General features: G+C 48.3%; 1 protein-coding gene across 1 annotated transcript in view; it reads right to left on the bottom strand.

Moving 5' to 3' along the window:
* The window catches only part of zswim5 (zinc finger, SWIM-type containing 5), a 56,640-nt gene extending 42,163 nt beyond the window's left edge, over positions 1-14,477 (bottom strand). Inside the window, exon 1 of the mRNA XM_036554185.1 lies at positions 13,962-14,477. Coding sequence (XP_036410078.1) covers positions 13,962-14,457 — 496 coding nt within the window. The 5' untranslated portion in view covers positions 14,458-14,477. The remainder of the gene's footprint in view (positions 1-13,961) is intronic.
* Positions 14,478-14,829: the final 352 nt, after the last annotated feature.

Genomic DNA, 14,829 nt, shown 5'->3' with positions numbered 1-14,829 from the left:
CCAGACTAGTCCATCTCCGATCCCCACTTCCTACCAAGACTGAGGTTCATTGCAGAGAAACAACTCTGTGGGCGGTCAGATGGTCTTAACGGCCGTTTCCACAACCCTTTGCTGAGTGACAAGGCCGACTGCACCTCAACAATGGACTGCACCTCCAAGAGGATGACAATGCCGGGCTGAAGTTTGCTTCCAATAAACAGCACATTTTAAACAAACAGCCAGCTTTCACATAACTAAGTATAACCTTTTCCACAAAAAAAAAAATTCCTTTTACTCTGAATGCTTTTAAAAAGGCCTTGTGTGTATAAGGTGGCTTGTATCTGAGGCGAGAGGCAAAAAAAGGCAACTTATTTATGCAGTAGTCCCCATCTTTAAACGACAACATTTGCACACCGGTCTCTCCAGACTAAGGCTTCTTGCTTGACTCATTTCTCTAACAAAGGTTAGAAAATAAATAGGGTGACTTGCTCCGCTTTTGAAATGTTCAGTGGGCGCCTTTGTTGACATTTCTGTATGAAGAATAAGAAGAGCGTGTGCGCGTGTGCGTGGCGAGTGTGTGTATGTGCGTGCGTGCTTGTGTGCATGTCGGTCATGAAATCAACTGAGAGAGACTCTCGCTCTGAATAGCTACATTTGAATGCCACGGCTTGGGCAAGCAAACCCCCCTCTGCTCCTGTATCTACCCATTTCACATCTGACTTTTAAAGGGCTATTCTTGCTGGATGGTGCCCCTGCTCACAGTCATGGACAAACCCTTTTTTTTTGCACTTCAGGTTTATAATGGGCTGCTGTTGCTCTGTATAGGAACTGTGGTTTGGTAGGCTGCATTCAATAGCTTGTGTCAAAATAAGAGCCCATGCAGTGGCGGAAATGCACCATAAGACGCGCGATATCGAGTGTAGCGTTTCACTCACTCACTCACTCACTCACCGAGGACCCAGAGCAGACTGTCCGTTTGGTTCCCATGATGCTCGGTGTCATGTGCGTCCTGCTGTGCATGTCAGGGTGAGAGGATGTGGGTGGGCGGGGCCAGGCGCCTCCAGACCGCCGCACCTTAGTGTGAGTGGGCGGCCCCGGGCACGGATGACAGTGTGAGCTGTCCTCTGAGAGCAGGCGGAATGTGGGTCAGAGCGAATCGGAGCCCACGCCCCCACCCCCTACCCCTGCCCCCCCGGCAGCGCAGTGCACGTCTCGGACAGACAGCCGATCCCTCCACTCCACACATTGCTGATCCCTGCTGCAGGGGCCGCCATCCCGCCTGGCCGGCTGCACCGGGGGGGTCAATCCTCCCCAACGCACCCTTCCCCACCCCTGACACGCACACACACGCACAATCACACACAGTATCACACACAGACAGACATGCACACTCTAGCCCCTCCCATCCATTCACAAAGCCATCCAATCAGAATCCATCCTGGGCTCTCATGAGGACACTCAAACACTCACAGCAAACTGTGCAGGCTACCTCATCAGATCTGTCAGAACAATGATATATCTGTATGCATGTATTACTGCTGAATAAACAAATAATCTGTAACCAATAAAAAAATGGTCATTTCCCATTCCTACTGTCCCAGGCCAATTTCATTATTTCTTTCAAATGCCTCACCTGGTTCTTGGTCAGCTTTTTAAAGCAAACTCCTGAATTATAAAAAGACACGGGTAATGTCCACAGGTGAACCCTACCCCCACAGGGTTAAGTGTTAAGCAGAGAATTGGGCTGATATTTAAATGTTAAAAGAAGGGGCACTTGTGACAGCTGTCCTGCCCCACCGTGTCTTTGAAAATCCAATCAAGAAAGGGAAAAAGAAAAGATTGGAGCATGTGAGTGACTTCTGCATCTTAACTGCCTTTGTGAGGTGGGACACTGCACATTAAAGGACCCGCCATGCGGCCGTCTAAAACGGTGCCTGCGGAGATCATTTAAACAGGAGGCAGAGGGTCGAGATTGCGTGTGTGGGTGCGTGGGGGGGGGGGGGGGGTTGTCTGTGTGTGGGGGGATTGGAGGGGGGGGTTCAGCGGCAGCGGCGTTCCAAAATTAATTAACAGCCTTTTTTTAATCGAATCAGATGAAGTATTTGGACCCTAAGCCCCGATGTGACACAGTGGGTAGAGGCTAATTGAACGCTGCTTGCAGCTGCTTAAATATTCATAATACGAGCCGCACCATCTGGGGGCCCTATCTGATTGCAGAGGCGCACGCAACGCCACGGCAAATATGGCCTCCGACGCTAAGCAGGGCGGTCTGCGTTCCCCCGACACGGCGGAGGCAGTCCATCCAAACGAGTCTGCAAAAACATCCCTCTGAATCCTGAGAGAAGCCATGGCCCACCTCCTGCCCTGCTAGAGTTCGCCCGTCACCGAGTGGCGACGCAGAACGGTGAATGTAAGGGCTACTACGCTGCACTGCACAGAGGGAACACCTCTGGCGGAAAGCTAAAAAACATGTTGCTCTCTTTGTTTCGGCTCGTGCTCGCAAAACGGAGAACAATTAGCGCGCACTTCACGGATTTTATTTACAGAGGAGGGACGACTCTTCGTTTGCTGACAAGTTGCACTTATTTGTGGTGCTATTTATAACATGAAGGCAGTTAATTAAATCTGCATCCCCCAGGGCGCGCTTCCTAAACAATAGCAATATATGTCGCAAAGATAAGAACTCCATCAATTATTCCGCTTCTTCCCGAGGTGGTATCAAAGCCTCCCGAACGCTCTGAAAGCCTCTTGTGATCGGCAGCTGTTCTTCTGTTTTTGTTGCGACGAACAGATTTAATTATATAAGCAAACGTCCCTTGGTGGAATCACAGAAGTGATAGCCTACTGCTGATTGGCTGTCGCAGAGGGCCGTGATGTTAGTTACGCTTGTCCCGCGTGGGACGGTGGCCGGGGACAGGGAACTCGGGTCACTGGGCCGAGAAGACCCTCCCAATATGTCTCCCGACACCCCAAAAATGTCTGCTTCATTCAGCAGCACTGACGGGGGGGACCAGGGGACCTGTGAGTCCATGTACAGCCATTCCTCCAGCTAAACAAAGGCTTTAACCTGTCACAGATGCAAAATGTGCAAACTCCATCAGACTCATCCTTTACCCCTCAGAGTGACACCTTCAGGATTACAACTTCTGCAAGAGGGAGCTTCCACTTCGTTTTTTTAACAGAGGAAGAAAACAGCCAAACATTCTAATATTAACACCTCAGAAGGCTGTCATATAGCTTCAGAGGATAAGGCATGAAGTGGGCTGGCGGTGAATGGCATCGTTAAGAGCATCTGAGATCACCGTAAAGCATCAAATACATGTATTAGGATACAAAGTGAGCTAGCTAACATGTGAGGTAACAGAATAAATATGTGGCTCCCTATGCTAGCTTCACAGATTCAAATCCAAAATCCAAAAACGTGGTAAAAATCAAAGTCAAAGACTGAAATCTGTAGACATGAGTCAGCCACATTTAGTGAGGCTGAGAACTGAATTTCAAGCATTGACCATCAATAATCACAGAGGGAACAGATGAAATGTCACTGATATCTTAATAAATTAATATTTTTAAAAAATGGTGTGGGTGGGGTGAAATTAAGCAGAACCCCTGCAGGGTAACTCCAGCTTGCTTATAATGGGTTGGCCACATGACAAGAAAAAAAAAAAGAATCAAGAACAGCTAATAAAGACGTGTACTTTTAACAGCAGGAAGAACACCTATGGGCATCCCTGAAACTCAGCAACCCACAGACAAGAGTACTTAAGGTACTGCTCTGTCCCAAGCCACCACTGTTAGAGTCTCTACTTTCCCTCCTGGCTGTACATCTGACCTCCCCCCCCTAAATACGTATCCTCATTCTCTTCAGTCCTGCACAAAACTTTTTTCCTCGTGATTCAGACACCCAGATTCTGTGCTAAGCAAAAGGATTTTTTTGGGAACAGGCAGTTGCTGGCATTTCCTACTCTTCCACCGTTACTGTCCCGGGCGGATCTCTGGTCCACAACCGGGTGGATCTGAAAACGGAGCATCTGGTTCCCTGTTTGCCGACAAAATGACTGTACTCCAGTAATGAGATTTGATCTCTCTGCTGCCTCTTCAACCTCACCTTCAGTCAACTCTTTCCCTGTGATTTGATTGGCCTTCACTGGTGTCTCCCACCCCAATCCCTCTCCTTTCTTTGTTTCCCCTGGCATTCTTTTGCACTTGTTAAGCAATTACAAGCAAATGAGGCCCTATTAGGCCGCTCCTGGGTCCTCTGCTTCCAAGGCTGAGCAAATGGGCTTCGGCCCCATGTTTCCGACAGGCACATGCAAGTCACTTCGTATCTCTGCCAATCACCTTTCAGAGAACTGCGCCCCCTCACACGGGCTTACCTCCTCACATACTGCCTTTGTGCTGTTCATGCATGGCTCTCTCACACACACACACACACAGATAATGCTTATGTGCCAGTCATAGACTTTTTACACACAGGCCTATAAATACGTTTTATGAACCGGCCACAAACAGCTCACGCAAACGTGTTTTCTGAACCCTTTAGAGAGAGATAACAGAATCACGAGCGGCCTCTGACAGGAACCCCGCTGCTCACCTCATACTTACGCTCAAATGAGAGAATAAATAACCCGTCCTTTTCTAAAAAAAAGGGAGATTCAAGAGCTGCCTCCACCTCTACGGGCTGACCAAACCCTGTGAAAGAGGCGTTAAAAAAAGCAGGGCTCCGCGCTATTTAAGGACGGCGGTGAAGCGGCAGGCAGCACGTGTCAGCTTCACGGCCATCCGCGGGGCGGGTGGACAGGAGGGAGGGCGTGCGGGCGCTCGTGCAGGGATTCGAGGGAAGTGTCTTTAATGGGGAGAGGTGAACAGGCAGCACGAGCCGTTTCGCAGTGATCCCTCTCTCTCTCCCCTCCACTGATAGGGCACGGGGCACACGTGGGTTCGGGCAGACAGGCCGAGGCTATAGAGAGGCGATAAGAAGCGGCCGGGTGCTGACGTACACACACACGGTGCGGAGCACGTGTCAGCGTGGAGGGGGCTTGGTGACAGTTAAATGAAGCCATTACTCCTGCCCCCTCCCCCCTGAGCTCCTCTCCCTGGATGCTCCCTGAAGATGCGGAGTGGGTGGGAGGGCCTGCAATATTAACTGCATTACTGATGAACTCAATCAGAAGGTATCAGGCTGCAATGCACCAAAAAGGGGGGGGGGGGGTTCTATTGATTTTCAACCTTTGGGAGCGTGCCAACGTCGGCGACGATGCACTCTTCTCAGCCTTATAAAACCCCTTATAAAATTACTGTTGCACAAATCTGAATCAGGCAAAGAGCAAAGACAGAAGCCCAGACCTCCTTCACTTGCAGCCCCCCGAGCAAAGCATTTCTGTTTAATGCAAAAAATTCTCCTTTCAGGTACAAGACCAGTGCATTTAAGGCCAAAGTGATGGAGGACAGAGAAGATATGGCATGACAGGACCAGGAGAGGGAGGTGCTCACCAGTCCCACCAACAGTTACCTGGCAACCACATCACCAACACAAAGGTTACCTACCCACCCCTGTGAGGTGGACAGAAAAATCTCCCAACAACACCTTGGAAATGTGACCACGTGCTGGGTTCATCTTTTGCTCCATTAGGGGTAGAGAGTACCCACCATTAACCGACAGGCAGCGCTTTACCAAACACCACCGGTTTCATTCGTATTTCAATACGGACATGGAAACATGTGGAAACAAAAGGTCTCACGTCGGTGTCCTTCAAAACTGGAAGCACTAATGAGCCCCAGCCGAAAAGATTTCACTGATTTACTTTGAGTCTTGCAGGCAGGAAATTAATTACCCTGATTAAATATTGTCTGTCTAGGCGATGAAAGATTGAAAGGAATTAGTGTTCCTGCGCTGAACTTTCTCGGTGCCGAATAAGATGCAGACGTGATGTTCCAGTTCTGCAGATCGGGGGTGCTATTCTTAGGGGTTCATAGAAGACAAAGGCAGGCGGGCAGACGCGGGCCGAGCACGGCGGGCGCGAGGTCTGCCTCACCGTCTCCCTGAATGCGCTGGTGCCTGAGAATGCGCTCCATCATGTGACCTGGCCTTCACTCCCGCTGCAGCACAAGCAGGAAGTGAAATCAAACACTGCTGCACGGGTGACTGTCACTTCCTAAAGGAAAACACACACTGGCTGTCATCTGTGACGTGGAGCGGGTGTGGAGTGGGGTGCTGGGTGGGTGTGTGTGTGTGTGTGTGTGTGTGTGTGTGTGTGTGTGTCAGTGTGTGGAGTAGGGGAGGGGGTTGCTATAATCACAAACTGGGGGGTAATTTGCTTCCAGAACAGGACACATTAGAGGAGCAGAGCTGGGTGCATATGGCCTGCCCTGAAGCAGCACCATGCTCACTCCTGGAACAATGGCAGGTGTTATCTGCAGCTCAGTTTTCCACAGGGGGGAGGGGCACCTCAGGGCCCCCCTCTCATAACAATTACTAAAACAATGACAAAGAAGAAGGGGGTGGGTAGGGGGTTTGGGGGGGGGGGGCAAAGAGCTGACTTTTTGTTTTCTTAAAGGACGCTGAGTATAGGGACAGTAGGTCCCGCAGAGTGTATGACTGAAACCTGCTCTGACTGGCGTGACGGATTGTTGGCACGGAAACAATGGGTCTGCCAGTTCCATGTGCTGATCGAGCTGTTGGTTATCTATCATATACAATTTGTTTTAAAAGGCTGTAACCCCTACACAGGACTAAATATGAAATACAAACAGTATTACTCTTCCCCAACAGTATGGTGACTACCACGTGGTGCAGTGGTAATCTTCTAATCCATTGGTTACTGATTTCATTCTCTAGGGAACCACTGTTGTTATACCCTTGGGTAAAGTACATAGCCTGAATTGCCTCTGTAAATGTCCAGCTGTATAAATGGATAACATATAAAAATCAGGACTCATGTAGGTTGCTCTGGATCAAAGCATTTGACAATCTCACCCACAGAAGGGCTGTATACATCTATTATAACGGACAAGCCGCTTCATGTAAGCCATGTACAAAACTACATATCTTTAGATGAAAAATCCCCTACTTTATAGGGAGAGGTGAGTGTCTGTTGAATAAGACCCCTGAAACAGTCCGGCAGGCAGTCAGCAAAGGTCACTCTAGGTTAAACGCTGCTCTAAGCACACCAGCCTGGGACACCTTTTCCCACAGCCAGCTCCAAGCTCCACTCCTCCGAGGCTGAAACCAACACCCCTCCGCTGCGGGAGACAGCCAGCCAGCAGGCACGGCTATCATCAAGTCCCCACAAAGCAGGGAGGACCGCAAAAACAAAAAACGACAACGAATAATTAAAAACACATATTTCTCGGGGCAGCCACGTCCTGCACGCACCACTTCTAAGTGGTGTGGATGACGTGGAGAGACGGGTCTGTTTAGATAATTAGCTTTTAAACAGACAGTCGTCTTTGTTTTTTTTTTTACGGCGCAAGGCACCGCTCCACTTTCAGAAGTGAAACACAAACCAGGCCCCTCTGTTCTGATGGAGTCAGCACACCCTTCCCAGCATGCACTGGTGCAGGTGTAGGCCCACCTGGCAGGCCTGGGGCCCTGTGTTGCTAAGGGACAGTCTGCTACCAAGCTCTAGCCAGCCTGTAGCCAGCCTGCCCTTGCACATAAATAGCCAAGACATACTTTCAACCTACACATCTTACGCAAACACACACGTTTGTGAAACCGCACTTACTGCACAGACACACACACCCTTGAAGCCTGCTACCCCACGCGTTTGCCCTAGAGAGACACACACACACAGTGAACATGCAAGCTCACTTTGCATGGGCACACACACGCAAAGAAAACATCCTCAAGACCCTCGCAGTCCGAGAAAATCTTGTTAGCCTTTTTTTACTGGGGAAAAAGTCCAACTGAGGGCTTCAACTTCCACTACTTTCTCTGTGTATCTGGATTCATAATGTAATTAAGTGGAACTTTCTACAGAATAAAGGCGCTTTCATCTGGGGTGATGTGTAATCTGATCTGACAGCCAAAAATCTCTGATTAAAAACTTGAAAATCTAATTAGGAACATTGTTTTCTCAAATTAGAAGAGCTATCCGGGTGGTGAATGGTAGGAATGTGGTGCGTTTCCAAAATTTGACTGCGTGAAATCTGCGTTTTGAATGAAAGGGAGAAAGGCAAATGTGTTATGCAAACACATAACGAATGTAAATGATTTCCATTTGAGCGTGGCTGCATTTTACACTAAAGATAACAAACAGGACTCAAATAAAGCAAAAAAAAAAAAAAAAAGAGAAGAGAAGAGAGAAAAAGGGCTGAGCAAAGTCACTGCCAAGAAAAACGGACATGCTTCAACAGCCTTGTGTTTGTCAGCGTAAAAACAAGAGGCGAGCACCCAGAGCTTGAGCGCTGCTTCTTTCAACTCGTCCCGGCTCTCGACAAACCACAAAACACCAAATGCTTTCCAAAACCCTGACATTAAAAAAGAGACCTATTTCAGTGAGAGAAAACACCCCGTCAGCCGAAAGTGCTTCAAAGGGCAGGAGTTGGCGTGCTCTGAGACTGAGAGGGAGGGCAGCCCAAGCAGGAACCGTGAAGGACGCCTCTACACAAAAAAAAAAAACAAAAAAAAACCATGCAGCGTTTTGAGGCCCGGGGGGGGTGAGTTGAGGAGTCACTTCCGCTTACTCAAAGTCTATAGCAGCGGAGTTAGGCCTCCCTCAGATCACAGCAAGACAGCTGAGGCCCGAGGCTGGGCATGACATAGCGGGGGGAGGTTTGGGGGTACAGCCTGGAGGCACGCCTGTGTGCCTAAACTGCTTCTTAGAGAGGGCTGACCGGGCTAAGTCCCGCAGGAATTCGCTTCTTCTCCTCTTTGGAAGTTATTGAGACTTCACAAAGGGGGCCTGCTTCCCCACTGCTTTCTGTGTCAATATGGTGGGCCACACTACACCCCACCCCCCGCTCCCAGAACAACAGGAGTGTAGTCCAGCTGGGCAACAAAGCATGACCCAGTAATCCCCAAGCCTGACTCAAACCCGGGACCTCCTCTCTGAGGACTTAATAAGCCTCTGTGGCGGCCCGGGCGGGCGGAGGGTCACCTGGGGGACCGCTGGAGAGGGGGGTTCTGGGAAATACAGAAGAAGGGGTTCACGTGTTAAACCCTCCCTAGGTTTTGTAAAGCTATGACTTTGCGCTAATCCCAGTCAAGACAAGTGGAATGCGGTCTCGCCTTGATTGCCTCCCCTTTTGAAAATTGTCCAGGGCAATTTAAGGGTGGACGTGGGCCAAGGTGGTCAGCAGTCACATTCCAGATCAAACAATGGGAGCGGAGGAACAAGCAATTAAAAATGCGGCTGGGCCCGGCGGCCATCATTTGCTGCAGTACCTCCATAAAGCAGAAAAAGGCCCTGAAAAAGCCACCGGCATCACCTGCACGAGCATATGTGCCACCATGAACACCTTTTTTACAACACAAACCAGAACACCCAAACGAGGCTTCAGACAGCCTTATTTTCTGGTCTCTTTGGAATTCAACCCCTTGAAGAAGTAGGAGTGGAAGTCCAGACACGGGCCGCAAGAAACAAGTCTGTTCCGGTTGCGACGGATTTGTTAAGTTCCCAGAGTCACGCGGAACAATGTAATCTTCACCTGCAAACAACGCCAGTTCCACAGTGCCTGTCGGAGGGCTCTGCTGCTGTCACCGCTGAGAAGGTCACTGTGGGCTGTTCGCTTATGACAGACCAGGCACCGGGGGCCCTGAGAAGAGCTCACCAAAATGGCGCCCTCCCCCCTGCCCTCGATAACATTAAGAGAGCTTCCCGCTCCTGATTGACTCATTCGTCTCAGTGGCTACACCAGACGGCTCAAGGAAAACCGGCTGCCTGTCCTTACATCAAAACCATACCCTACAACATTTCAAGTGGAGCAGATAGGAGCACACCAACTTTCTGAAAGCCATTAAGAAGAACGAGAGAAAGAAGGAGAACGGCCCAGACCCCCTCCCACCTCTGCCAGCAACAAGCACCAGGCCCAGGCCTCCCTCGCCTGGGCCGACCGCAGTCATACGCACGACGCTCTCAGAACATTTATGCCCACACAATGCTTCTCAACCTTTCCAATTCACACACATCAGACTCATTCAACCAAGACAAAGAGAGGCAGAGAAAGGGGAGACAAAAAAGAACAAAGAATAATTTAATCCAAAATTAAAAGGGGTGCCGAAAGGAGGCTGAGCCTTGAGCATCCTCACGCCTTCCTCTCCCGCACCCCTGCTTTCCTCTGATGTTCGCTCGTCTCCGGCCTCACTGGGGGGTTGTTTTTGTGTCTATGTTTTTGTTTTCTGTAGGAAATCTGAATAGTATTGTCATGAAGCACAGAGGAGAACAATTTGAAAGGGAGAGTGATAAAAAAAATGTAAAAAATTATTGGACTCATCGCACCCATGCCAGAGAACAGTATGCTCTGTCTGAAGACTATCGGCTCTTCCAAAAAATGCACATCCCTCCTGCTCCACTGACAATACTCAGGTAAAAGATGAGCTGGGGCTGGAACTACTAAAAGAGAATGGAAATTCTGCCGCTTTCAATAAAAGATATGCCCCTCGTTCACTACATCAAATTCCTTTGTGAATAAAAAAAGTCTCACTGAAAACATTCAGAGGGGAAAAAAGAGAAACCTCAATATATAACCGCAGATACGGTTGAATGGTCAATGGCCCACACAACATACACTCTTCCAATACAAAGTTCAATCCAGTACAGCAGACTGGTTTGACATTTCAGAGCAAACATCATTTACATGTTAGTTGATCAAATATTGCTGGTACGATAAGCTACACTAACGTGCAACACTAATACCGATAAGATTGCAACTTTAGACTCCATGGTGCTGGTGTGACAAAGTGCTGATACGACTATCAAAAGGAGAGACTAAATGAGCTGAATTTTCGTAAATGGAAAATGGGCCCTAGCATGTGACTTACATAAATGCCGACAAGACCAGAGGTGCCCTCTTCCTGCATCTGCTTATGGGTAAGCAGTTAGAAATCTAGTCTCGGCTTTTCAGATTGTGTGGTCTGCCTTTTCATAAATACAGAGCCGTTACATATGTACATAAGAAAACACTATCTCCAAACACCACAGAACTGCCGAGGTAGCTTTTAGAGAACCATCAATTTACCTTTTTCTTTTTTACATCTGACCCAATCTAAACCAGCACTGTCAAAATTATTACTCAAAATGCAATACCGTTATCAAATTACAACAGAAAAACCTAAATCGAAAAAAGGGTTTGACTAATAACGAAATCAAGAGCCCCTGAAGACACCACACTCAGAAGGAGAAGAGAGCAGACAGCTTTTGCCTGGGTGACGAATATAGCCGGGCTGACTGGAGAGCCCGAATGTGGCCCGGGCCCTGGCGCCGCTGCCTGGCTGCTGATTGGACCAGCTCGGTGTGTCAGCGGAGTGGCAGGGGGTAGTGTGGACTCGCTCCACCCAGCTTCCCAACACTCCCCCCAGGAGCCGGCACTACACCAGCCGTCGCCATCTGTAGCTTATTTTTACACCTTTTACACCACTTTGATGAAACGTTGCCTTGATAGGGGTGGGCTTCCTCTGCTGGTTCCTCCATTTTCGTGCCACCCCCCAACCCCCCTCGTTTTCCCCATCTGCTGTCAACTCTAGGTTGAGGAGCGCACTCCGACGGAAACGACGAGCTCGGAAAGAAAGGTGTGGAGTTGTTACCCGAAACATCCTGACGCGTGTACAGGATAAACCTGCTTTTCAGCTTGCTACAAATACAACTTTTAATGCCACTGAAATTCATCTCCAAAGATATTCAGATGTTGTGTTCGTGACTAACCAACCCAGAAATGGTGACAGGAGCGACGCTGAACTCTTCGCTCTGTCCTGAGAGGGGTCCAGGAGAAAGGCCAATGCTAGGGAGCAGAAACTCCAGATCGAGAACCAGATCATTCCATTAGAAGCCTTACTGTGTCCAGCATGTTTCTGCGCCTGTCTCCAAACGTGAGGGAAAACATCTTATTTTAGCCGGACATAAAATCCAATTACTCTATCAACATGATTGCGGTTAAGAAAATAAGCTATAAATATTGAATTTAAAGCTAACATGAAGAGAGTGCGGTCTTTCATGAACCAAGCCTTTCAAGGACTTTAAATGTGTGCCCACGTTACTTCGTTACAGCCAACTTATCACATTTCCAGACATACAGCCTTCTGCAGGCAACACAGGAGATCTTTGTGAGGGAAAATGAATCAGGGGTTCATTATTTTACGAAAGGCATGTGTAGCCTGTGTTTTCTCTTAATTCATAACACCTTGGGCAGCTGGAGGCTGGGGGTTTCCTACCTCTGTTATGTCAAGGATGTGTAATATTCGCAAAAATGATTAATTACTCATTCACGGAGCATGAAGGTCCGTCAAACACTTAAAGCATTTCGGTATATTCTAACTACAATAACTGAACTGCAATTTCATGTTTGGACCTATAAAACTTAACATCTGTAATTCACAGTTTAAGTACAAAGGAACTGAATATTTTTTGGGAAAGGGGAGAGAAAACGCACAATGCCGTTTTAAGTGTAAATTACCGTAAATGCTGACTATTGTGTAAGATAAGCCCACATACACTCGAAACAACTCAATGAGAAGCAAACGATACCAAATCAAAAAGTCTTCGAAACACAAATACTGTACCCGAAGGTGGCTGAACTAATTATACAGCGTCCAAAAAATCATTTACTATACTTCTCTCGTCGACAATATCCCATTAGACGGCTAAAGCCGAGATAGCCTTGTATACCCTGGCTTGAACCAACCAAACAAACTCATCATTCATTTGTAAGATCGCATAGTATGTTTACGTTTTACATTTAAAATCTTCTCATCGTTGAAAACACAGAGGTAACAGAAACGCGAAAAATGTCAGGCGTTTGCAAAAACCCCCGCTGCGCTGCAGCGATCTCCTTCGCTTTAGCGAGACGGGTATCGATCATTTATCATAACCAGCAAGCTATTGTGTAGGGTAACCGGTACCCAAAGGCTCTTACACGAAGAATCGCGTTTAAATCGTAAAGCTAAATGTAAACGACTCCCCTGTAACTAAACAACTCGCTATTTACTTGCGTGTGCTGGCTGGAAATATGTGTTGAATTAAATCGGATAAGAACCCTTTGTCTTGTCCAACAAGAGCAAATAAACAAAAGACGGATACGACAAAAAAGATCAAAGCGGATTACACTGGCTAAATTTTAATAAGAGATTCAATTGTCGCCGTTGTGTGAAATCACCCCCTCCTCCAAACACCGACAAATGTTCTCAAAATAAACACGCTACGTTTAAAACTACAAAGTAAAAAAATCCTTATCAATGGTCAATACTGCTCCATTGTGACAGCGTCTGCATTTTTTTCCACCGAGAGAGGAAAGAATGTAACCCTTATCGGAAAAAGGCCCCCAGAAATGTGACGAGAACGGTGCTACGACGACTACTGAAACACATAGGGGAAATAAGGGAGCTTTAATAACGAAATGATCTTTATTATCTATGTTATATGGGGAAAAAACAACAATTTCATACACTCCACGTGAACAATAATAGGTGATGGCTTCGTTTCGGTTCCATAGCAAGAAACCGCCTATTCAATCGGCAAAAAGGCAGCCCTTTAAAATTTAAAAAGCTGATAGAGATCAGCGTCGCTTTTCCGTAGCCCAACAGACAGGTATACATTGTGGAAAGCTAGAAGTACATTTAACCCAAACGGAAATCGTGTGGCACATGTTTTAGATGTACAAAGCACATAAAGTCAACTTTTTATACAACTTCCATTTGTTTCCAAACAAAGCGTACGCAATTCCTCTTTGGCAATTTGGCAAAGTTTGCGCTTTGAGGGGCTTGTAAGCTTTTGGGGGAAAAAGGAGACGACGCCGACGTCGGCGGATAGAGCTTTTGCTCCACTTACCGACTTGCAGCACATTTTCCACGCAACCGCTCTCCAAAAGCCGGATTCCCCTGCGGAAAGGCAGTCCATCCCCTGCCCCTGCCCCCGCGGTCCCCACAGCGCTGGGTACTCCACCGGGGACGGCCCCAGATCCAACGGGAGCTCCCGAGCCGACAACGGGACCCTCCTCGCCGGCTCCGCGGCACTGAAACGACGAATACATGCAGATTTCCCTTTCGTTCCTCGGGAAGGACCAGTAGACGATGCGGCGCTGCACCGGCTCCGGGATCCGCTCGAAGCGCTCCTCCACCCTCTCGAAGGCCCATTTCTCCGCAACGGCCTTAGCGGCACAGTCCAACAGAGACTCCGGGCTGCGCAACCGAGAGTTCGAAAAACCCGGCCCGGGCCCTGGACCCGGGCCTCGGGGAGCGGGACGCAAGCACGGTCGCTTGCTGGCCGGGGGTAAAGATAGATGCAGCGGCGGCTGAGGCAGTTGCTCTCCACGTCCCTCCGCCATGACGACCAGATAAACACTGAAAGCAGAAGACCAGTTTGGGAATCGCAGAGACAGCAGCTCCACACGAGGGGAGGGGGCGGGGGGTCCTACGTCACCACCAATAACAAACGCTGCATCCCGCAAACCCGAGGAACTTTAGGAATTAAATCGAGAATATGTTTCGACATCTGCTTGTTTTCCGTAGTAGTTACATCTAAATTGCTAAATTCATGCTGAAACAAGTCTGCATTGAATCTTGTTGTGATATTCAAACTGTGATATTCAAAGTCAACCAGTAATAATAGCCTACAATTCGATAATGTTATTGTTATTATTATTATGGTCGTTGCTGTTTTGAACAACAATAGTGTAGCCTATCTGATACCATGTCGG

The sequence above is a fragment of the Megalops cyprinoides genome, chromosome 20, assembly GCF_013368585.1.
Source record: "Megalops cyprinoides isolate fMegCyp1 chromosome 20, fMegCyp1.pri, whole genome shotgun sequence".
NCBI classification, from domain to species: Eukaryota; Metazoa; Chordata; class Actinopteri; order Elopiformes; family Megalopidae; genus Megalops; species Megalops cyprinoides.
Note: the sequence above shows the minus strand (reverse complement) of the source record. Positions and strands in the feature narration are given on the sequence as shown.